General features: G+C 32.5%; 2 protein-coding genes and 1 pseudogene across 3 annotated transcripts; all 3 read left to right on the forward strand.

Moving 5' to 3' along the window:
• The first annotated feature begins 488 nt into the window (after positions 1–488).
• LOC100796428 (uncharacterized serine-rich protein C215.13) lies at positions 489–1968 on the forward strand. The gene has a single exon (XM_003527908.5). The coding sequence runs from the start codon at positions 608–610 to the stop codon at positions 1604–1606; it is 999 nt and encodes a 332-aa protein (XP_003527956.1). The 5' UTR covers positions 489–607; the 3' UTR covers positions 1607–1968.
• Positions 1969–6016: 4048 nt separating this feature from the next.
• On the forward strand, positions 6017–8144 carry LOC106794148 (gibberellin 20 oxidase 2-like; annotated as a pseudogene). The gene is made up of 3 exons (NR_163691.1): positions 6017–6450; positions 6915–7238; positions 7790–8144. The product of NR_163691.1 is annotated as a gibberellin 20 oxidase 2-like (transcript).
• Positions 8145–22361: 14217 nt separating this feature from the next.
• LOC100797492 (putative wall-associated receptor kinase-like 16) lies at positions 22362–25597 on the forward strand. Its single transcript, XM_041016405.1, has 3 exons — positions 22362–23328; positions 23557–23730; positions 24197–25597. Exons 1-3 carry the CDS (start codon positions 22464–22466, stop codon positions 25414–25416), a joined length of 2259 nt encoding a protein of 752 aa, XP_040872339.1. The 5' UTR covers positions 22362–22463; the 3' UTR covers positions 25417–25597.
• The last annotated feature ends 483 nt before the right edge of the window (positions 25598–26080 follow it).

Raw genomic sequence — 26080 nt, forward strand, 5'->3', positions numbered from 1 at the left:
TATAATCCTGGAGGTGAAGAAGCATCGATAAATAAGAGGGAGTGTATTTTTTAGGGTATTGTTGGGATTCTTTTTAAAGAAAAATGTATTAGTAATAAGGTGTGGAAATAGCAAATCCTATTTTTTTTTTCTTTCATTCTTTTCTTTTGCATTACCTTTGTTGGGCCACACAGCTTCCTAGGCTATTGCTTCCTGCATCCTTTTTGCTTCCAGAAAGCACCCCTTTTGTCAAACTGATCGAAGTAGTAGATGAGTTGGCCCAAAACGTTGTGGCATTGCACAGTACACACAAAGACGTAGACCCTACCATTACTAGTTCCTAATCCCAAAGGTCAAAAGCAAGAAGTGATTATAGTATACACTATGAAGTATGAAGTATCCACCACAACCATGTTGGTATTTTATAACCGTTACCCAACGGAACCCGTCCCCGGTACTCAAATTCAAATAAAACACTCTGAAAAGTGAAAGAGCAACACTAAAAGCAAAAGACATTCCCTGACTGTCCCTTCCTTTTTTCAAACTTAAACCACTCACTCCCCTTCTCTTCTTCTTCCTCTTCACATCCATTCCACACCAATATCCTCGTTCCTCATTTTTAAACCAAATGGGTTGCTGCGTTAGCAAATGCAGGCCCGAATACAAACCCTCCCAAGAAGAACAACAACAACATAATCAACACCACTTCAACTTCAACCACGTTCAACACAAGCTTCCAATCTCATCACAAACTCCACCACCACTTCCACCAACCCTTTACTCCTCAACAAAAATCTCACCCTCCCCACCTTCTCCAACCTCTTCCACTTCCTCAATCTCCTCCTTCACATGCACCACTTCCAACACCATCTCTTCAGCCTCTTCTTTATCCACCGCTTCCTCTTCCTTGAGCTCCAAGGACAGGTCCTTCTCTAACGAGTTCCTCTGGTCGTGCTACAAAGACAACCCTCACATCATCACTCGCATCAACTCTCTCAGGGATGCCACCTCTCTCTCCTTCTTGCCACCAACTAAACCTAATAGAAAGCTTGTAAACATAAACCCCTCACCGCCAAAACCCAACTTGGCTTCACTGAATAAGCGCTCTCCGCCACCACAATCGTTTTCCATGCCACAGAAGAGGGTTCGATCAAATTCTCCAACGAACCTAACACGACAGAAGAGTTTCCGAAAGGACACGGAGAGGTCTATTACTATTAATCATGCTTCCAACGTGCAGAGTAGGTCGCTAATTAGGTCACCCTCTCCCAGCAGAAGATTCAATGGAGACAAATGTGAAAGTGCTAATTTGGCTACAACGATGAATAGTTCCAAGGTTAATGGTGTTATAAGTGGAGTTCATTCGAATTCTCATCATTCTGTTTTGTCTTCTAGGAGGAAAGAGAGTGTTAAAGCGGCGAGTCCCAATAATAATTGTTCACGAAGAGTATTTCATTCTGGTTTGAGAAACACTCGCGAGACTTCTTGCACTTTGGGATTGGGGGTTAGTCCTAAAGTTGATGAAACCGTGGTTAAGGATGTGGTGTCTGACTATGACATGGACTTAACTCTGATGGAGGATATTGACAACCCTCTTATCTCCTTGGATTGTTTTATCTTTTTGTAGAAAAGGGTGTGTCCAACATATTCATATATTTTGGTGTCCATAGAAAGTTCGAAACCAATTTCTGCTTCTTTTTGTTTGTTTGTATGTCTTTTTTTTTTTTTAATGTTTGTTGAATATTACAATTTATTCATAACTCCCCTAGAGTTTGTAAGGTTGATGAAATTATTATTTAAACCTTTTAGATGTAGGATTAGAAACACTATTGTGTGTTTTGCTTTGGTTGGTTGGCTTGAATTTGTTATGTTTGAGCATAATGAGAGAATTCTTGTGTAATGTGAGACTGTAATATATCCAACATTTAAGATTTGATATACATTTTTTTTATTATAATCAAACAATATGATGGTGTTGTTTAGCTGTGCAAAAAAGATGTTGTTGTTTAAATTATATATATATATATATATATATATATATATATATATATATATATATATATATATATATATATATATATATATATATATATATATATATATATATATATATATATAGTAAAAAAATTCTTACTTGTTTGACATCAATACAAGGGCAATGCCTTAAAAAAGTACGAAAGAGTAGGCGACCGTGATTTCCCACACTACAAGCTGAACATCTTCAAAGTAAAGTGGTACTGGTACTACGTACCAAACACCACTACAAGAAATAAAGTAATAGAGGGCACATGGATACGAAATTCTATTCAAATCACAAATAAAACCATTGATATTTAACTTTATGTGATGTGGCTTAATTGGGCATATCTTCTGCTCATATTAAGTTTAGCTATCTAATGAAATTTTAGCTTAAATTAATAAAATAGGAAGCTCATTCAAATTTTATATATATATATATATATATATATATATATATAATTATAACCATGGTAAGTTTTTCTTTTAAATTAATCTTGGTAAGTTTTCTAGTGTTCAATCAATCCAAAAGAAAAATTGCGATCACATTCCCTGTGATTTTCAAGAGAACGAGTTCAACCTTCAATGGTGGATGAACAAGACCTTTAATTAGTCTTCTGCACAAATTTCCTAGCGAGCCAGAGAGACATATGTTCTGACACTCAAGTATGGATCAAAGTAAAGAAATAATGAATAGAATATTGCATACATAGGGAGGCTTGGCTTAGCTTAGAATTTTTAGAACCTTTTGTCTGTACCCTCAATTACTCGTGATGATAAGTTATTAAGTCTAATTGGATTGTGGAATATTCCAATACATTTAGTATGACTTATTAAAGCAAGTTTTTCTTAGTTTACTTCACATAAGTTTTGTTTGAATAAACTTCTTTATATATATTTATAAAAAAAATACGTATAAAAAATACATTAAATTTTTTTATAAGTTAATCAATTTATGTATCTTAGCTTTTAGTTTATTTGTGAAGCTCAACTCAGATTTTGTATTTTTTTTTTTCTGCTATAAGTATTTATGGACATAATTTTTTTTGAAAAGGTGTTTAATTAAGTTTTTTTTGTGTGATAGTGTTTAATTAAGTTATTTAACTAAATACTCGCTTACTTCTCAAATTGCTCTATATATTACTCAAATATGCATCTTATAGCTCTGAGTCTAATATGAAGAATTAATAATGCAAAAAATAATTAGTAAATAATTTTATGCATAGCTAAAGACAGAAGTGAGATCGATCGATAATCAATGATAGATGGTGACTACCCCTAGAAAAGCGCACTGGGGTGGCCCGTGGTACACTGTATTGCGTGATCTGAGTTCAAACACTCTCATTGCATATTCCATAACTTTTCAGTAGAGATGCTGAACAAACATATATATTTTTATATAGAAAGATAATTTTATTGCACTGAGTATAAAATTTTAATTCAATCCAAGTTAAACTAGCTACGTGCGTAAAGGAATAGTAACGCATGCACGGTAAATCTAATATGCCGGCCCGGTCTCTTAGTTTATGAATCGGTGTTTGTCTTTTTTCATCGAGTTATTAAGCAACAAGGTCCAACTATTACAGTTAGGGCCACTGAGTGGCATATATATATGGTCATTGGATCTTCAACTAAAGTTGTTTTGCTTAATTTGCTCTTCAATGTTGTTTGTTTTACACCTCATGTGAGATTAGTGGAAAGAACAGATTGAGGAATAAAAAGACAAGAGAGAAAAAAAAAGAAATAGAAATTAATTAAGTATATAAATGTGATGAATGACATGCATAAAAGAAATTGAAATAGAAAGAGAGAAGAGTTGAGAAAATAAAGCGAGTGTGTGAAAATTAAAATTCTCTTAATGCTTTTCATGTTGTCTCTTCCAAAGTTGCCGTCTCCAATAAAAAAACATTGCAAGTTTACAACATGATACGAGTATATGCATGCTTTCCAAGTTCCAACACGGATCAGATTTTGACTATACATAATTTTATTTAAAAGGGAAATTCATATATGAAATCTTGGACATTTTTAAATTTGAGTATAAGATATGCCTAAATATGGTTGTGACTGGCCAGAAACAAAATGTCATATACTAACACGTCGGGACGTACCAAAAGACAATTTAAGAGTTTTTCTTTTTTTGAAATAAATATATGTATGATCTTTTTACTAATAAGATTAGTTTCTTCGGTTTTCAATAAATTTATCTTATTTAAAATAAAAATATTTTCTACTTTTTTTTTATTCTTAGTTCTTACAACGATTCATAATATTTACGTACAACTATTTTATTTTCAAATGTTATGCACTTCTGCGTATCGTAAAAAAATTCACTACTAATGTGATTTTTAATAAGTTTTTTTTTGTCCGACACTTAATAAAAAAGTTATTAAAAGCCTTTGGTCACATTCAAAAAACATTGTCAAATTATAAATAAATTTTGCTATTATATTTTTGTGACATTTCATCAAATGTTATATACAAGTCATGTTACTAAAGACTAAAAATGTCTTAATAACATAAGATGTGAGTTATATGTAACATTTAATATATGATAAAAAATATATTAATAACATTTATTTATAATTTTATAATATTTTTTAAATGTTATTAAATGTTTTTAGTAATATTTTTGTTAAGTACTAGATAAAAAAGAATGTTGCTAAACATTACATTTGTATTAGTGAATGTATTACATTGTTGTAAGTTCTATCAACCCAAATTCTTTTTAAATAAAACCTCTTTTTTTCTTCCCCAAAACCTTTCTAATTTACTCACTTTCTCGAATAGCTATTTTCATTAATTTTATTTATTCCTTATCTTTCCATTATAAATAATTATCTATTTTTTTGTTACTCTTTTTTATGTGATTACTTTTATGCTTCGCCAACAGAAAGCCTTGCTATTATTTTATTGTTACATGCATCTTTAATATCGTTTTAATTTGGTTTTTAGATGAAAAACGACATCTTGTTTGTTAGGTCTTTTTTAACGATATTTTTAGATACTTTTTTGTTGCCAGATCCTTGAAAGTTGAAACTTTTGGGTTATTCCTTCAATTTGGGTAAGAGTAATATTAAGTAGGCATGGGGTGATGGGATGGAGGCGTGCTTATTTAGATTCTATATAAAATACTAAAATCTTGTTATCTTAATGATACTAAATTTTTCTATAAAAAAATGATACTGAATTATTTAGTAATAGAAGCGTGAAAAAAAAGGAAAAAAAAAGAAATAGTTGAGACTTTAAATAGCTGTTTCGATATATGTATTTTTTAAATTATTAAATAAACACTTAACTAAATTATTTATCCTAACATATTGTAATTTTAAAATTATTTTACCAGTGTCAAATAATAATTCTAATACCTAATAAATAATAATAAATCGTGTCTATGAATTTTTTTTCTCATTAGACTACTTTGTTTGAGTGATATAAGCGAAAGAAACATTTTAGTGCAATTCGTGTCTTGTTTTCCCTAATTAGGGGTGATATATACAAAAGTATGAAAAACATGAAATAAGTGTGCATCCATGTTTTCTTTTTGTTTTTCGCCCCACCTCCATAACTTTACCAACGCGAAACGTGGACAGGGAAATATATATATATATATATATATATATATATATATATATATATATATATATATATATATATATATTTGAACATAAAAAATAAAATGTTTTCTTATTCTGTTGATTTTAAAATATATATTTTTTACATGCATGTAAAAAATATTGAGTAATTAAAAGAGTTGATTCCAAAAGGTTTTTGTGTTTGTTTCTGGCTAGCTACTGGTTATTCTCTGTCTAACTCCCAATTCTATAAATACACAGCATATGCATTGCCCAATATAACGTGCCCTGTCTTTTCCTTGTCTAAGCTAACTGCTATTCAATAATCACTAGTGTTTGTACGTGTTAAGCTAGAGTTCCTTGCTTCCTACCTTAGTTGATTGAAACAACACAATTAACGCGAGATGAATTCAGGTCTCTTGTGTTCTGAACTTGAGGTTCTACACCACGTGCCAACCAATTTCATTTGGCCAAAGGAGTACTTGGTGGATGCACAACACGAGCTCCAAGCACCAGTGGTGGACCTTTATGGGTTTCTCAGAGGGGATAATGAGCCTACAAAACATGCTGCTAAGCTCATTAGTGAAGCTTGCTCGAAACATGGCTTCTTCCAAGTGATCAATCATGGGGTTGATCCACACCTCATTCGTGAAGCACATCATCAAATGGACACTTTCTTCAAGCTTCCAATTCATAGGAAATTGAGTGTTCATAAGGTACCTTGTTCCATGTGGGGTTACTCTGGTGCGCATGCTCATCGCTTCTCCTCCAAATTGCCGTGGAAGGAAACCCTCTCTTTCCCATATCATGACAACACCTCAGAGCCTGTTGTAACAAACTGCTTCAAATCCACCATAGGAGAAGACTTTGAACAAGCCGGGTAACATCACTAATAGACTCACTTTTTTATAACAACATAATTGTTTTGAGTAACTATATTTGGACACAGGAGCAATGCAAATACACTCACACATCTATTTTCTTTTTAGATCATATCATTTATGATATTTCTGTTTCTCTTTTTTATATCTTTTTCTTTGAATGTTTATTAACAGAAATTATTACATAGTTTGAGACTATTAAATATTTATAATTTTCACTGATTTTTATGTGACGCATAATTAAGTTTTTTAATTTTTAAGAAAGAGTTAATAAAACTCAAATATAATAATTTCCTTCTACTAGCATGTTGGTGTCCATGCAATTTTTTTTAAGTCATCTTTGTTTTATATATTTTATTATTTATTTAAATCTCGGCTTGCTCTTTGGATGGCATTGAAAGACAACTAGACAAGTCGTGATGATCCATATATAACTAAATAAAAGAATATTTCCCATTCCCAGATTGACATATTCCAGAAGTACTGCGGAGCCATGAAGCAGTTGGGAATGAAACTGATAGAGCTATTGGCAATAAGCTTAGGGGTGGATCGGTTGTGCTATAAGGACTTGTTTGAAGAAGGTTGCTCCATCATGAGATGCAACAATTACCCATCTTGCCAGCAACCGAGCCTTACACTGGGGACAGGACCGCATTGTGATCCAACGTCGTTAACCATACTTCACCAAGATCATGTTGGAGGCCTTCATGTATTTGCGGACAACAGGTGGCAAACGGTTCCACCTCGCCTTGATGCATTTGTAATCAACATTGGAGACACCTTCACGGTAGGCCCTATATGCATACATATCTCGTTATATTATCCTGAGTAATGATTTTTTCTTGCACGATTATTAATTTTTATAACACCAGCTCACGTTATATTTGTGTAATTCTTTTCTTTATCATACCATCATGTCATCACTCTACAATGACTCATTTACTTGTCAAAACATATTAAACTCAACGGGTCAACCCATTTAGATGAGTTGGATTGTGCTATTGAATTTTGAAGAGCTAACAGGATGAAATCCCCCCCCCCCCCCCCCACACACACACACACATATATATATATATAAACTCTAAAAAACATTCATATTTTTTTCAACAAATATTTATTTTATTTGAATGTTAAATTTTATTAATAGTAAAGATAGATTAAATCTGTAAAAAAAAAATTCTCTTTAACTATTCAATCCATTTTATATCTCTTGTCCAAACATGCATATGTTGTATACATTTGCAACGATGGATATATATAATTTGGATCTTTTATGTATGTGTGTGTGAGTGCTTAAATATTAGACAAGAGGAATCATGGAATTGTTGGGTTGTGTAGGCATTATCAAATGGGAGATACAAAAGTTGCCTCCATAGGGCAGTGGTAAACAAGTACAAAGAGAGGAAGTCCTTGGCGTTCTTTCTGTGCCCCAAAGAAGACAAGTTGGTGAGAGCCCCAGATGATATTGTGAGCATGGATGGGATCAAACACTATCCCGATTTTACATGGTCAGATTTGCTTCACTTCACACAAAAGCACTACAGAGCAGACCAAGCTACACTGCCAAACTTCATCAAGTGGTTGCAATCCTCCAAAACCACACAAACTAGCCAGCTTTTACGCTAACCAACAAATGAATCTGTTCTACTACTTTATTTTGGCAAGAGGTTGTACATTGAACACAATATCGCATCTAAATTCTCCCTGTAGTTTAATTTCCTACGTACACCCGAAAACTTTTTTACCCCATCACTGGATGTATGTTGCAGTTTACATATCTATTCGCCTTTATCTTTCATGTTTCTCGGCCCAGTAGTACATATTCGCTGGATTGAATTATTTAATTTTAGTAGTCTACTCAAAGGTCTTCACCCTCATCCGGTGAATTGATAAAATGTCTCCCCAACAAGTTATGCATGTTTTCAATCTCTAAATTTATCAACTAACTCTTAATTGGTTGATAAGTATACTAATTTGTCATAGGTAATAAAATATACAACGGAAGTTCGAATGTCGAATCCACATGGACTTTATTTGTATTTGCGTTGAAGTATTTCAAATTTGTAAGTAAAAGATAAAAAATTACAATGAATTTGAAGAAAGAAAGAATTTGAAATTAAAAAGACAAGAACAATAAACAAAAGTTAATCCAAAAGATAATTTTAATATTTAAATATATTGGGCCTAACATGCCTAACTATCTTTAATACAATATTAATATTTTTTTCTATTAAATATTTTTCCAAATTTCATCATATCTAATGAGACATTCAACTTTGATCCCTCACGATGAAGAGTAGAAAATAAACAATAAAAATAGAAATTACATTTAATAGATAATAAGGGTGTTTGCTACTAGACTCCCAATAGAGGAGGTTTAACCTATCGTCATGAAAGACTTTATACTTTAGGACTAACGTGGATGGAATGGAAGAAGATGTTGGATGACTAATAGAGAGGAATGACTAGAAAATGAGGGTTTTTCGGGATAGGCTCAGACTTTGTATATTTTCAATAGAAAGTTCTGGGACCTGTTATATCTTTCTCTTCTGCTTCTTAATTTCTCTTTATATAGGCTCAAAGTAACTTACTTTTTACGCTGTGTTTGCTACTAGATTTCTAATAGAGGGGGTTTAACCTCTCGCCATGAAAGACTTTACACTTTAGGACTAACCTGGATGAAATGAAAGAAGAGACTAGATGACTAATAGAGAGAAAAAGAGGAATGATTAGAGAATGAGAGTTTTTCGGGATAGACTCAGACTTTTTGTATGTTTTCAATAGAGAGTTCTGGACCTGCTATATCTTTCTCTTCTGCTTCTTTCTTTTTATATAGGTTCGAGGTAACTTACTTTTTACGCTGACTTCACACTTAACGCTAACTTTCACTTTTTCTTTCAATTTTTCATTAATTTTTTTCTAAAACATTATTTTCTTCTTTTGACTTCTACTTATGAAAATAAATATGATAATTTCTTTATTATTTCATTAAAAACAATAATAAAATAAAGAAATTGTAATTATTCTTAATCAAAATTGACTATCAAATTAACTCAAATTTCATAATTATCACTAAATTAAAATTTTATTGAAGGAAAGTGCTTGCCAAGAGAGTACGCAGAACATGAGAAATTCTGCCTAAGATCATGCACTATAGTCCATTTTGACTATTCTACGTGACAGGACTTTCGTAATCACAGTATCATCTTTTGCAAATTTGCTTAATCAAATCACTGCGCTGTAAACAATAAATCTTTGGCCCGCTTAACTAAATTTATGGACAAGTTTGAATGATAATTTTCCGGTGAAGTAGTTCCAAAGCCACTAAAAAGGCCACCGAAACAGAATTAAACCTGGTCATGAAGGTTATGCCATGCGTTAGTTAATGGACATATATAGTAGACATAAAAAATCTACTGTAAAGAAGATATCACATATCGGTTATCACATCTAATTTAAGGGTTGGACTTGTATAGTAATTCTCTAACCCAGTATCTGTTGACAAATCTTTGAAGAGATATAAAATGGATTGAGTGACTAAAAAGAAAAAAAAGATTGAGTTTAATTTTTTTGCAAACAAAAAATTTAATTAATATTTATCAATAAAAAAATTGGTTAATCGTCTTTGTTTTTGCTCATGATATTTTGACAGTCTAATCGTTCTTTCTCATAATATTGGAAATTGCTTTCCATTCTCGATTGTACCACTTTTTTTCAGAAAAGAAATTTATCACATATGGCTGTTGGCAGCTAATGTCACTCTCTATCCCATTTCTTTTCCTCACAAGAATTTTTCTTATCTTTTCTCTTCACTGACCAATCATCTTTGGATCCTAACATGGATTCAGGCGCACGCATTCTTGATATATTTGTCACGCAATGGTTATTTACATATTGTAGTAGTAATTTGTATCTAAGAGGTAGAGAGTATATTCTAAAATTGCCTCAATTAAATTCATCACCTAGAACATCCACAAACCACGGCATCCCCTTGCACAATTTTATTTGAAGGATAAGGCTCAAAATTAATGAGTGATAAGTGATTTGTGAAGTCATATATTCTATATAGTGTGTTTAGTTACAAAGTTACAAACGTTTGAGGCAAATATATATTTACAGAAACATTATTATTCTTATTTTTACTTTCAACTTATTTTTATCTATTGAATTTACATAAAATCATATCCACCTATTTCTAACTTAAATTCAAACACACATATTATTCTATAGCCTGATCATTATACTCCAAAATGTCTGTCTCCAATCTGAAACACAAACTGCAAGCAGACGTACACTTTGCTGCCAACTAATCTCAAACAAACCGTATCACTACTTATCTACCTTTTCCGTACTTGTACCTGTTAATTTGTGGACTACGTACTGAGGAAGGGCTGAAAGAATAACGGGACGGGGGTAAGAGTAAGGCTGATTGACTGAAAGATCAATGCATAACGTACTAAAATGACAGATTCTTCTATAGAATTGTTCGTCTAAAGTCTACTCCAAATTTTCTCTATAGCTAGCTAGCTAATCAAGCAATCGGGAAGGTGAACGACTCGGGATTTTTTAATACTTTAACTTTTTTGTTCGTCAATATATAAAACCATAAAAACATCTAATTTAATTATCTTTTAACATAATTAATGTCAAAGAAATTTTGAGTAGGTTTAATTTTGAAAAATTATTTTCAACAATAACAATAATTACAAGTATTACCAAATAAAACTTTAAAAAAATATATATATTTGAAAAATAATACTATTTTTAAAAAAATAACTAATATTGTTTTGGTGAAATACAAATTTCTTTTCTTTATACTTTATATAATATCTTTATTTGTAAAATTAAATCTAGATCTTCAATATTTTAATACTTGGTAGAACTTGAAATATTTTCAAGAAAAATATAACATTACAATCATATTTGGTGAAAGTTTTCAATTGTTCAATTAATATAATTTTAAATTACAATCTTATTAATAAAAATAGCAATGTATAATGAATTTAATGCTTATGCAGTTACATATCACATTTGAATTATTTTAAAATTTAATAAATTTATTATGCATGATAGATTATGAGCGTATAAAAAAATTTACATTATCATTTTTATAATATTTTTTGTCGTATCTAATATATCATATAATAATTCAAATTACTAATTAATATATATTTTTAAAAAAGAGTATAAAAAGGTTTAGGGCTTAAATAATTTTGGGGCCTAACATAACTACCTAAATGGCCTTGCACTCCCCACGACTCTTATCACAAATCCAAAGATACTCATTCTCGATCCCTAAAGCGAACAACCCAAGCACCAGAACCAACAATGGCAGTAATTCCATCTTGCATGAAACTGCGATCCCATCCTCAATCCTTGAACCACCTGCATATATAGTATCATTATCATTCTTGAAACCATATCCGCATAACATGACGACGGATAAGCCACTACCACAAACCTCCAAATCATCACGCCTCTAACTAGCTACATGAGACCATCTTATGAATCACTGTAAACCAAGGCAACCCACCATACAAAACCCACTTATGCAAACTTGCCATCACCACCGTCCAATCCTCTCCCTCTGTAGTGTGTGCAATCACGGTGACCACCACAAAGTCAGAATTGTACAACTGCTAATTAGAGAGGAAAAGTTTTCGATTTCCCCTAAAACCCTGGTGTACAACAAACAATGTTTTAGGAACCTGTCCCGAAAGATACACAGTTAAATGGAATAAATGAATAATTGATTATTTGATTGGTTGAAGATTGATTTGTGTGGCGATTGGTGACTTGGTCCATCTTGTGGTGGAAAGGGATCTTTTGGTGAGGTGGGGACTTAGTCATTGGTAGTGAAGACGCAACCAACGATGTTGGTACATGGGGCGGTGCCATCCATGTTGGGAAGCTCCTCATACACAAATGCTTCAACGACTTCGTTGAAGTGATCAGAGGAACCACAACTGCAAGGAAGGGATTATAGGATTTGATGTAGTTGATGAGAGAAACCGCACTTGCATGGGTTGAGCACCAGAACGTAACTCTAGCTCCCTTTTCCTTTATTTTACTATTGCTCGTTCTAATTGCCCCAATGATTCAATTTTTTATTTGAGTGGGTTATGGCTTAATATTCAAAGTTTTTCCCGTCTGTGAAGGGCCATTTTGTTCAACAAAGACAACTTTTGACAGTTTTAACTACCGAAAATGAATAATCACAAAATGACGGCTGAGACTGAAAATTTTAACAGTTAAAAGTTGAAAGACTAAAACAAATAAAAAAATTTATTAGCAACTAAAAACGAAAAAGAGCATAGTAAATTGTTTACTCAAACGCAACCTGAATTCTTGCTTGAATTCATTCTTTGGAGGATGATATTTCATTCACAATTCAAGGGCTCCATTCACCTTATAATAATTATCTTTCGTTCTATGCAGTTTTCACCTCATTTTGATTTCGTACGCACATGGAAATTGGGGAATCGAAAAGACAAAATATGCAAATATAAACAACAAGGAAATGAGGGGTCGTACGCATTCTCATTGAAGGACCATAGGTGAGGATGAGAACACGACTAAGGACAAACACCAGAAATCGTTTGATAATTCATCAGGTGGATGATAACCAGAGACAAATAACCATGTCTTATTTTCTTGGGAGGATTGATAGATTATGGTTTGGATTAATTTGAAAGGACCGGTAGGTAGGGGACTCCCTCACCTGAAAGCCACCCGTTTGTAATACGAATATGGAGAACATCATACTTCCCTGGACCACTTTACATATGCAGTTATATGTACAATAATTGTAAGAAAAGATAAAAGTAACATCACTAATTGGGGGACATATATGCTACCTTTTTCTTCACGGCCCATAGGTTGTACAAAATACAAATTAGTGGAGGGTCAAAGATCTCTGTTACGCTGTACATGCCTCCCATCATGTATACCTTGAAGAAACTGATATGCAACGTCACTATGCTACATTAGACATGATAATGGGGTATGACGGATACGGATATTATCTCTTCAATCTCTTATTCCGACTTTTCAACATATCCGACGGTTTAAGTTTATTGTCCTATCCCCGTACTCGTCAGGTATCCATTGGATATCGAGTATTCTCAACCCTGTCTCATACACGATTCAAATTAGAAAAATATTTTTTTTTGTAAAAAAATATTAAAAATTTGTTTTTAGAAAAAATAAATTAATTGTTAAACATTTATTTTTAACTACTTATATATCAATAAATTTATTATAGTGCGTGTGTCTACAAAAATAGTTAAAAAATAATATTAAATTATGTAAAAATTCTAAAATAAAATTAATTAGTAATACAAATTTTATGTCTTTTGATTAAATTATGCAAAAATTTTAAAGATTTTAAGTGACAGGACGGATTCAAGTTCGGGGTCGGGACGGATCTATTAATCCCATACTCGTACGCAACTTTGGGTTACCGGGAAAACTCAAATCCAAACACAAATCCGGTCAACTCGGATATTACCCGTCAAAGTCAAAATGGATTCGGGCGGATACGAATTTTGTTGCCATGTGTATGCTAGATCATGCATTTATTAATGATTCTAATGGCTAAGATTAAATTTGTCCTCATGAGTTTGATGTTACCGAGTTTGTCATCTTTTGTGCATATATATATGATTTTTTCTTGGATTATTCGATCCTGGCTGCGTTTAATTGGCTAGTTGGACCACCTAATTTAAGTAAAATTTCTGTTATAATAAACTTGCAATTAATAATAAATGTTATATTTTCTTCAGAAAATTATGCATGGAATACAGCGTGCTAAAAAATACTTAGAGAAAAAAAATAAAATAATAGATAGAGAAAAAAATATATAATGAGTAATATAATGTGATGAAAAAGAAAAAAAGATAATTTATTGATGAAGTGTATGTGATATTATATGGTATCTATATATAATTACCCATTTTCTTCTATGTTTTCTTAATTTCAAGATTTTTCATTTCCAACCTGCATATGAACCAGCAAAACCCATGCCACCTCATCGAAAATAATAATCCCACAAGTGAGTTGGAAGAATATAGATTGGGTGGTTTGGTCAATAGCTTGGCAAGGATATAGCAGATACGTTCGCAGGCAAGGTGGGTCAGATGCAATGGTGAGGATTCGTGCATGAACCCGTGATATCATTCTGTCTGAGCAAATCATCCACACGTATTTTACATATGTATAGAATGGTGCTAAAGATTCATGAAATTGAGGCAAAAGAAAGATCAAATGGCAATTGCATGCAGTTACACCTAACCCAAAATCAGATTCAGTGGCTGCGTTTGAAGATGTATAGATGTAAAACAAGCATATACATTGCATAATTAGCTGTATAGTATGGAGACTGAATCTATACATCAAAACATAACAGAAGCCTTAAGAAGTGGGGTTGGCAGAGGACAAGGTAAGGGTGGGTGCATGTAGAATTGTGTGTTAAATTTCCCGAGTCATTTTTCACATGTCATTTAAGACCACTTCAAAACATATGGCAATAATGATATGGACTAACTGCTAGCCAGTCATGTTATTAGTCAACCATTTAATTAAGGTTAATGTCCAGGAACTAAAATCCCTCTCATGAGATAGTTATCGATTTGTAATTTTATAGGAGTTGGTAATTAAATTGGTTACCGAAATCAACACAGCGATAATTAATATAGTTCTTGAATTCCTAATTTATATATATATATATATATATATATATATATATATATATATATATATATATATATATATATATATACTTTTGTGACAACAAACAAAGTTTGTCAGCAAATCTCTCAAATTTGATAATATTAGAATTCATCTCCTTCAAAGTTCCGACAATTTTTATCAGAGTTCAAAGCTAAAAATTAATATAAGTTAAAGTTAAAAGATAAAGAGTAGAAAAATGCATAAGTATAAGGAGACTCACATTTTGTCTCTACCCTCGATAATTGACGAGGACAAATCATTAAGCCTAATTGGATCCTGGAATACTCCAATACATTTAGTATATTTTATTAAAATAAGTTCTTATCAACTTTATAATTATTAAATCTTTTGGGAACCAGTATGGATACAGGAATGGGATGGACTGTTACATATCCATCCTCGTCCCGTCCTTGTTTTAAGAAAGTTAAATAATATCTGTATTTGTACCCACTCGAATAGAGTGGATATTTTTTAAAAAAAATTGAGAGTGATTGAAGTAGATATCCATGAGTACGAGGATTTTTGTCACTCCTACATCCTAACTTTTAGCTTATGCGAAAATCTCATCTTTTGTATTTTTTTCCTATAAGTATTTATGGATAAATTTATTCAAAAATCATGATAAAATATGACAAAATCTCATTAAAAAGATGTTTAATTAAGTTATTTATTTAAACACCTGCCTAATTCGTAAATTGTTCTATATTTTACTCTAATATGTATCTTATATGTCTGAGTCTAATATACAAAATTAATGATAAAAAAAAATCAACGATTAATAATGATATGCATATTTTTTTGGTGGGTGGCAATAATATTTAACATTTTTTTATTCGTAGGAAAATATGCTAAAGAGAGAAGGAAGATATTCAATGATAGATGGTGACTACCCCTACAAAACCACTGGGGCGGCCGGTGGTCTAACTTTTCAGTATAGATGCTGAACAAAACACACACACACACACACACACACACATATATATATATATATATATATATATATATATATATATATATATATATATATATATATATATATATATAAAATAATTTTATTACACTGAGTATAAAATTTTAATTCGATCCAAGTGCTTTATTTTTCTGTCGCGCCCGACAATTCAATCCAAGTTAAAATTGGCTACATGGGTAAATGAATAGTAACGCAACTGATCACTGTAGATCTAATATATTGGCCCAGTTCTTAGTATAAGAATTGGTGAAATTTATTTCCTACACTCCCACAATCACAATCGTATCTGGCATTTCCCAATTTACGTTTCAGAATATACATTTTGAAATGCAATGAGGGACAGAACGAAATAGTATGAATGCAGGATATAATGGTGTTTGTCTTTTTTCAGACTATTGCATTCTGCATTCTCATCTCATGCACCTCCCATTGTATTTTAAAAACTTCATTTCAGAATATAAATTTATTTCTCAAAATGAAATTTTCAAAATACAGTGAGAACTGTACGATACAATAATAAAGGTGCAGGATATAAATGCCATTTTTATCGAGTTATTAAGCACCAAGGCCCAACTATTAGGTTATAAAAAAAGGCCCAACTATTAGTTAGGGTTAGGGTCACATGAGTGGCATATATTCAATTATGATTCTTCGCCTAAAGTTGTTTGCTAATTTATTCTTGTATGTTACTTGTTTTACACCTCGTGAGATGAGTGGAAAGATCAGATCGAGGAATAAAAAGAAAAGTAGAGAAAAAAAAATATAAACTATATAAATGTAATAAATGAGATGATAAAAAAAGATTTAATTATAAATTTTATAACTTAACTTTTATTATTTTCCAAATTTTAACACTCAAGTTTTATTTTTACAAATTTATCACTCAAACTTTTAATTTTTGCATATTTTATCACCGTTAACAAAAGATGAAACTAAATGATTAACACCATAAAGTAACAAAAAATAATATTTTAAAATGACTTAAAAGATAAGATAAGATACTATGAGTAGTGATTTTGATATTATTGGAAATTTATCTACAAATAGAATTGCTCATTGAATGACACAATTATTACTTTTCTTCTTATTCGCTAAAAAGAATAATCACTAATATTTTAATACTATTATTTCATCTCTAGCGAATAGAGATCAGTTTCAATGTGAACATACATAAAATTTTCATATTATTAAAGAAAATTTTTCATACTTCACAAACTCATCAATAAATATATATTTAATATGTCATCTATTTTAATATAATTTAAATACAAAATAAATTATTTTTATTTGGTTGTATGTGTTTTGAACCCTTCTTTTTTCACTATTACTTTATTGTTAAAAGAGGTTATCTAGCTGTAGCTTTCCTACGTACGTTCGTACACTCCAAAGCTTCTACTTACGAGTAATAATATAAATCATTATTTATTTTAAAAATCTCATCATTATTTTTTCTCTCTCAATCAAATAGAAAAATAAAGAGAATTAAAATATATTTATGAAATGTTTAAAATACTGAGGTGTATGTAAGTCTAATATCAGTCAATGATTAAATTATAATTTAAATTACTATTTATATTGTTATATCATTGCATTGGCCAGTTAATGTATCCTACCCCCTCCCCTCCTTTTCTTGAGGAATAAGAAGCCCTAATTATCTTCGCATGATGTTAATAAGATGTTTTTCTGTTACGTAGTTTGGACATATACACGTACACTCTCTCTCTAAGGGTAGTATCTCTCTGAATAATTTTTTCTAATCTCTCTATTTATCTATACAATCACTGTGAAATCATTATAAATTCTATTATATGAATTTAGATACGTGTTCTTGATTTATCCCAGTCAAGTAATGATGATTTAAATGTTATAATTCGTAATTACGAGTAGTTTAGTTATTCTAAAATTGCTTTAAATTCATGACCTACAACATCCATGCACAAAACATCACCTTACACAACAATTTAATCTATTTGAAGGATAGGGCTCAAAATTAATGAGCTAGTTTTAGAAGCCACGAATATCAAGCCCGCTCAAGATTGATTGAAGTCATATGGATTATGGAGTATATTCGATAGTCGGTCAGCATTTACCAATGCGTGATAATTATTACATTCCATTATAGTACGCCAAAATGTCTCTGTCTTCATACATTTTGAGAGACTGAAAAACAACACTGCAAGCAGACACTTTGCTGCCAATCTCAAACCCTTTCCACCTTTTTTTGGACTGAGGTTGGGACGGGAATAGGACATAGGAGCAAGGCTGAATGGCTGATTGATTGATAGATCAATGCATTTACTTACGTACTAAAATTATAGATTCGTCTATGGAAATTGTTAGCTAAAGTCTACTTTAGATTTTTTTTTTTTTCTATATCTAGGAGCTAGCAAATCAAACAATATGAAAGTTACATGTAATAATTGTCCGTTCAGTAAGAAGAAAAGAACTAAGAATCAAAGGAAATGGGACGTGTTAATAAAAATAGGTGAGGAATATATAATAAAATAAAAATGTTTGGTTTTAAAAGAAATAGAGAATAAATAGAGAAAAGATAAATATATGTGAGTAAAAATAGAGTAAAAATGAGTAGCCAATTTTTTTTTCAAAATGTTTGGTTTTTTTTTTCCACTTTATTTCGATGACACCAAACAACTCACATTGTTTTCATCACACCTATTTGTACTGTCTCCCTTCTATTTCTAGCCAATCATGCAACAAATATAAATTCTCACACGATATAAAAATTAAAAAAGCTCTCACATTTTCTCTTTTTTTTTTTACTTTTTTAGTTATATATATATATATATATATATATATATATATATATATTTATCTTTTTACTAAAATTTATTTTAATCCTTTATCTTTTAAAAGATTCATTTTAGTTTATTAACTCTCAAATTTAGCTCCGCATGAATGTTAGAGTATATTACAAAGTATATTATTATCATTAATTTCCCTTACCATAAAATGACAAAGGTTTATTATAAATATACAATTATTTTATCTTTCATTTCATTTTTTATCATCACATTTTTTAATCTTTTTTTATATCATTTATCTTCATATCTATTGTTTTCTCTTTTTCTTCTTTTTATCTTTGTTTTCTCTTCACCTAAAATAGGGTGTACATTTAGATATTTTCAAGGGCAGACTATAAATCTCTCAGCAAAGGTTTACAATATGTGACTACGAATTCAAAGGAAGGCCGGAGGTTTAATTTTGATAGTTTAAGTCTTAACCTTATTAATTACTGTGTACACAAAAATTCTTTCTCGAATTCAGTCATTGTCTTTGGAGGATGATATTTCATTCTCAATTCAAGGATTCCATACACCTTAAAATAATTATCTTTGTTTTTTTCTCTGCTATTTTCACCTCTTTTTTTTTTTCTTTCTTTCTATCAGGAAATTGGGTAATCGAAAAGACAAAATGTGCAAATATAAGCACCAATGGCATGATCAACGGTCATATCATATGCATACCCATACAGAAGGAGGATGAGACCACGACTAATAAGGACAAACACCAGCAATTGTTTGATGCTTTTTTTTTTTTCTTGGGGTTGGTAGAGGACTCCCCTCCTCTGAAGGCCCCCCTTTCCTTTTGAGCAATAATATGCATGGAAAACAATCATACTTCCCCGTACCACTCTCCATATGCAGTAGTTATTATGTTCAATAATTGTAAAGAAAAGATAAAAGTGTTATCACTAATAGGGGTCATAATGCCTTTTTCTATACGGCCCATAGATTGTAGAAGGGTAAAAAATCTTTGTTACGTTTAACATATGCTTCCAATATATATACCTTTTTCAAGAAACTGATGTGCAGCATGACTATGATAGATAATGGTTCTGATATGTTGTAATGGCTGTAATGGCTAAGGATAATTTTAGCGTCCATGAGTTTAATTAATCGGGTTAAGTCCCTAAATTTTTAAGATTTTTGTTTTTAATTCTTAAACTTTTTATTGTTGTTTTTGGTCCCTTAATTAATTAAGGAAATATTATCTTTTTTAGATGATGTTTCCGAGTTTGTCGTCAATATGTGTAATCCGTTTATCAATGATTTTTTTCTCTGGTCATTCGATCGTGGCTGTTGTAGCCTTGTTGTAATAATTAATGAATTTTCGTAGCTGGTCTTCAGAACCAGCAAAACCCATGCCACCACTGAGAGTTAGAACTTATTAGAAGAATATAGATATTATGGTTTGGTGAATGGCTTGGCAAGGAGCAGATACACGTTCACAGGTAAGGTGGGTCAGATGAAATGGTGAGGAGCCCTGATTTTTTGTTCTTTGTGATTTGTATGTGGAATCAAAATGGTATATGGGGTTAAAACTTTGTTCGGTTATCATTTTGTTTGAGCAAATCAACCACATATTTTACATGGATAGAATAGTGCTAAAGATTCATGAAATTGAGGCAAAAGACAAATCACATGGCTCTGCAGCCCTTTCCTTTGAAAACCTTTCATGCCCTCTGCAACACTTTCCAAAAACAAATGTTGAAGAAGCATTACAAAGGTGTCAATGATGGATAGTGCTACTCCGTTTACGAAGTCATGACAAAGAAACACAAGTTGGGGAAAATGAATTTTGATTATATATATTTAGTAGGTTAATACATGTATATAGTAGGCTGATGGTTTACTGATTCAATTTAAGTGCCCACCCAGTGTTAGCACAATGATTTTTTTTCAAATAAATTAAGTTGCTCAGTGGTATTTCAATCCTACTTGACAATTTCGCACCCTAATATTCTCTTTTCTTTGGCTTGGGTGTGTCTTTGGGGTTTGATAAGCCCTAACTCATGATTTAATGGAAGAAATTACGCATTTGAGAGCATTCTTTGGACCCTCCAGTCACCTAAAGTGAAGAGGCTCTTGAGAATCATTATCCAGCATTGAAGAGTGAAAGAAATGATGACAATCCTTATAAAAGATTATGGCTTTGTCCTTATCCCTCTCATAGATCTGCTTTCTTTGTATGAGTTTATGATTATTTTAGGGTTAAGTTTGGATGAACCTTGGTTTGCATCTTTTGTAATTAATTTTCCATTTGAATCATATTTATTTTTATATGGATTAAGTTATTAAATGCATACTTAATATTTTCGCATAATTGACACTCATTGCAAAATTGATCCATAATTTAAATCTTGTAACTGAAAAACTGGAGTTTAGACTGTTCCAATTCAATAATCATACGACTCTTGAGCTTAGAAATAGAATAAATATGGTGGGTCTGGAAGGATTTTTTCGTTAACCTTTTTTATGGCAGTGTTTGGTTGTTTGGTCATCTGTGCACAAGCAGTTATGCTACATAGCTGTCCTATTTGTATTTGATACGGTGAGTATATCTTATACCTATTTCTAATGAATGAAGTATCTTTTTAGCTGGAAAAAAGAGGAAGAAATAGGAATAAACTGTGTACATTTCTTAAGCCTAATGCTTATTACTATTTTTTTCTTCTTAAGGGTATAGGTTCATAATTTTGAACGAAGGGGTGTACTTTTCTCTTCGTGTGAGATGTTTTACTTAAGTCCAGCCCAAACTTATTTTTTTTCTCGTGTATTGGACCGAGGTCTATGAAAAGCAAATGTACTGCCCGATTACTCGTGATAAAGAGAAAAGAAAAGAAAAAACTGGCCAATTACCTAAACAAGTTGGAATCCAAGAATTACGGATTTTATTTTTCAAGGTCAACGGTCACTCATCGCAACGGCCTTGTAAATTTCATAGGACTACGGAGAATAGAAGCTTCAACATTGACTTTACCATATTACCAAAAGTTTTACAAGTTCTCTAATGACCTTTTACTAACCCAAAAGAACATCCTTAGAGAAAGATTTCACCTCCTGTCCACCACTTTAGTCTTTTAGTTTTACCAATATAAAACCTTGGCACAAACTTTCTCAAATCACTAATACACAAGTTATCTTTATTGAGTTAATTAACCGGGATACCCGCTATATATGAGCTTGACTCCACGACAATGATTATTCTACATACAGTACATAAGTAGTTGTTCTCTAAAGCAAATTAAATTTCTTTTGTAGGTCCAATAGAAGCGTAGCTACACTAATTAAGAAGGTATCGAAGTGATATTTATTCTCATAAGCCAAAAGACAAATCCTGCACTTATATATAAAAAATGAAGACAAATCCCGAATACTATAATAATAATAATTGTTAAAAAAGTAACAATTGAAGCCTGACTCTACGGCCTTAATTTTGAGCAATTCAAATTCATGGCAGTGTCAGCAATTGCTTAATCTCAAAATTCTTGATGATGAATTGCATGCAGCAATGACTTCATCGCGGGATGATACAAAAGTTGTGCTAGTTGCTTGGTTTCTATTAATGATCTCAGCAATGTCACAAACAATTCATTCCAGCTGCCAAAATAAATGTGGAAGTGTTAACATTCCTTACCCATTTGGTACAGCTGAGGACTGCTACTTGAACAGCAACTTTTATGTTGCGTGTAACACAAGTCACAACCCTCCCAAACCATTTCTGTGGAATGTCACCAAAAGTATTGAGATCTTAGAGGTTTCATTGAATGGCCATTTGAGGATAAAATCCCCTGTAGCTTATGTGTGCTATGATGAAAAGGGTGTGCTAGTGGATTCAGGGAATTCATCTATGACTTTGCAAGCATTCCCCTTCTCATACACCCAGAACAAGTTCATTGGAATTGGATGTGACACCCTTTCAAGCATCAATGCAACAATTGGGAAAAACTACTCAGCTGGAGGGTGTTTTTCACTTTGTAGTAGTGTAGAAAGTTCAGCCAATGGTTCCTGGTTTGGCGTTGGTTTCTGCCAAACCTCTATCCCAAAAAACATCTTGGCATATCAAGCTCGTGTGCTGAGTTTAAATTTGATGCATAGGGATATGAATATTCCTTGTAGCTACTCTCTTTTGGTGGAAGAAGACTCTTTCAAGTTCTCCACTGATGACTTCATCAAACTTCAGAAGAGAAAAACCGCTCCCACAGTGCTAGATTGGGCTGTTGGGAATCAAACATGCCAAGAAGCTAAGAAGAATTTGACTAGTTTTGCCTGCCAAGAAAATAGCAAGTGTATTGACTCTGACAATGGACCAGGGTACCTTTGCAGATGCTTAGAAGGTTATGTGGGAAATGCATACCTTCATGGTGGATGCCAAGGTACAGATTATATTCCCACAAAGTTGTAAAAAAACTTCGTACCCCATTGCCCAGAGGCTCTTTGCTATGCGAAGGTATGGGGGAGGGATGTTGTACACAGCCTTACCCTTGCATATGCAAAGAGGCTGTTTCCGGATTCCCACAAAGTTGTAACTAGACAAAAATTATAATTTGTTTTGTTGATAAATGAATGGAGTATTAACTGTTTTTTGCTTGTTTCTTTACTAGATATTGATGAGTGTGCCAATCTGAGTCTAAATGACTGTTCAGATCTTTGCATTAATCTACCTGGGAGCTATAATTGTTCTTGTCCTAAGAGCAAGGGGTACCAGGGAGATGGCAGAAAAGGAGGAAGTGGCTGCGTCTCGAATCTACAACATGTGGTTAATCAGATTGTGATAGGTACGTGTTATTTCGTTGGTTTACATGATAGCACTCTCTGAAAACAACACAAATACAAAAGAAAAGGAAGACATATGAGTTTTGTTCCCTTATTTTTAAGATCTTTGATCTGTTTGAACATTCTTTTTCATCTCTAACATTCTTGATTTTTCTTGTCACTTGTAGTCTATTGCTTTGTATTTGTGCTTGCTTTTAGACAGCAACTTTTGAAGTTCTGGATCTCTATGTCAGTATCTATTCTATAGGAAAAATCTAGATTCACAGCTCCCCGAATCTTGTTAATAGAGGTGACATTTGTTTGCAAGTAGATAGTATGAAGTGTAATGATTAGTATCTGCTATCGAAAATGAAGTTCAAGGGATAACTCACCTATAAAATAAAGTAATTGAAAGATATCTGTGAATGACATATTTGCAAAACCATGAAAAATTAAAGACTGATTCAACTAGCAACTTTGTCAATGTAGGCACTGGCATAGGCCTTATGCTGTTGTTAATTGGTAGTGGCTGGCTATACCATGTGTTTCGTAAAAGAAAAAGAGTGAGACTCACAACAAGATATTTCAAGCAAAATGGTGGCTTAATGTTACAGCAGCAAATTTCAAACATGGAAGGATCATCTGAGAGAGCCAAAATTTTCACTGCAAGAGAGCTAAAGAAAGCCACCGAAAACTTTCACGAGAGCAGAATCATTGGCAGAGGAGGATACGGTACAGTTTATAGGGGAATACTTCCAGATGACCATGTTGTTGCTATCAAGAAATCAAAACTAGTAGACCACAGCCAAACCGAACAATTCATCAATGAAGTGGTTGTACTGTCCCAAATTAACCACAGAAATGTTGTCAAACTCCTAGGTTGCTGTCTGGAGACAGAAATGCCACTTCTGGTTTATGAATTTGTGAACAATGGCACCCTCTTTGACCACATTCACAACAAAAACACCACACTTCCTTGGGAAGCACGTCTAAGAATAGCAGCAGAAACAGCTGGTGTGCTTGCATACTTGCATTCTGCTGCCTCCATACCAATCATCCATAGGGACTTCAAGTCAACTAACATACTCTTAGATGACAAATACACAGCTAAGGTTTCTGACTTTGGAACCTCGAGATTGGTTCCACGTGACAAGTGTCAATTGACAACGTTGGTTCAAGGAACTCTAGGGTACCTTGACCCTGAGTACTTTCAGAGCAGCCAACTAACCGAGAAAAGCGATGTTTATAGCTTTGGTGTCGTGCTTGCAGAGTTGCTAACCGGAAGAAGGGCACTTTCTTTTGACATGCCAGAGGAGGAGAGAAACTTAGCCTTGTATTTCCTTTCAGCTGTGAAGGATGATTGCTTGTTCGAAATTGTTGAGGATTGTGTGAGTGAGGGAAATAGTGAGCAAGTAAAGGAAGTTGCTAACATTGCTCAATGGTGCTTGAGGCTTAGAGGGGAGGAAAGACCTACCATGAAAGAAGTGGCAATGGAATTGGATAGTCTTAGAATGATGACAACAACAACAACTACATGGATTAATGCTACATCAAATTCAACAGAATATGTGATTGGTGAAAGGTCAGGTCTAAGTCTAACAGAAACAACAGACTATGCTAATTGTCATTATACTTGTAATACATGTGCTGGGCATGAGGATGAAACCATTTGCAACGATGTGATGTCACCGATATGGGATGGTCGATGAAGAGTGCTAGTTGGTGGCACTTCATCAATTCGAAGATTCAATATAGTACATATTATGGTTGCAACTATAAAGTTCTTTTAGTTCATCGTTCTTCAGTTCTGCATTAACTATGAAGTGGTAATGTTGTTTTGTCTTATTTTCAGAATGGTTATATATATATGGTGGCAATTATGATGTACCATTGAATGTTGTCACCATTGTTCGAATTATTACTATTGAAAATGCTTTCCCCGTTTGCAACTCTGCTCTCCCAAACATCTCCTACTAGTTTTCCTAGTGCAATTTATAAAGATACCAATTATTGAATTCAAAAGAAGAAATTGATACGATTTAAAGTGGCGCAAATTAAATCGAGAAATATTGTGCAGTGAGTGAAATTTTTCAGTATTTTTTTGCATGTGTTGTCATTTTAATTAAACGGAATTGCTTGGACTGGTAAAAGTCATACAAGTGTTTAATAAATGCATTGAGCCGAAGTCAATATCAATATTGGTGGCATTCCTTCTCTTAATGACCCGGAATTGAATTAATAAGCAAGGCATTATCTTCACTTACTGGACTATAAGGCAGGCCTAACATCTAATCAATGGGCTGAAAATGCTTTTGAGGGGACACCTCAAATCAAGCAATTCTTTAATGCATCTCATTTTTATCCGTAATATAA

This window comes from Glycine max, chromosome 6 (assembly GCF_000004515.6).
Source record: "Glycine max cultivar Williams 82 chromosome 6, Glycine_max_v4.0, whole genome shotgun sequence".
Lineage (NCBI taxonomy): Eukaryota > Viridiplantae > Streptophyta > Magnoliopsida > Fabales > Fabaceae > Glycine > Glycine max.

Bases quoted from the DNA above. Each gene is read 5' to 3' on its own strand.
- LOC100796428 (XM_003527908.5), top strand. From the start codon at position 608: ATGGGTTGCTGCGTTAGCAAATGCAGGCCCGAATACAAACCCTCCCAA.
- LOC100797492 (XM_041016405.1), top strand. From the start codon at position 22,464: ATGACTTCATCGCGGGATGATACAAAAGTTGTGCTAGTTGCTTGGTTT. The intron at 23,329-23,556 runs GTACAGATTATA...TTTCTTTACTAG, and splicing joins CCTTCATGGTGGATGCCAAG to ATATTGATGAGTGTGCCAAT. The intron at 23,731-24,196 runs GTACGTGTTATT...TTGTCAATGTAG, and splicing joins GGTTAATCAGATTGTGATAG to GCACTGGCATAGGCCTTATG.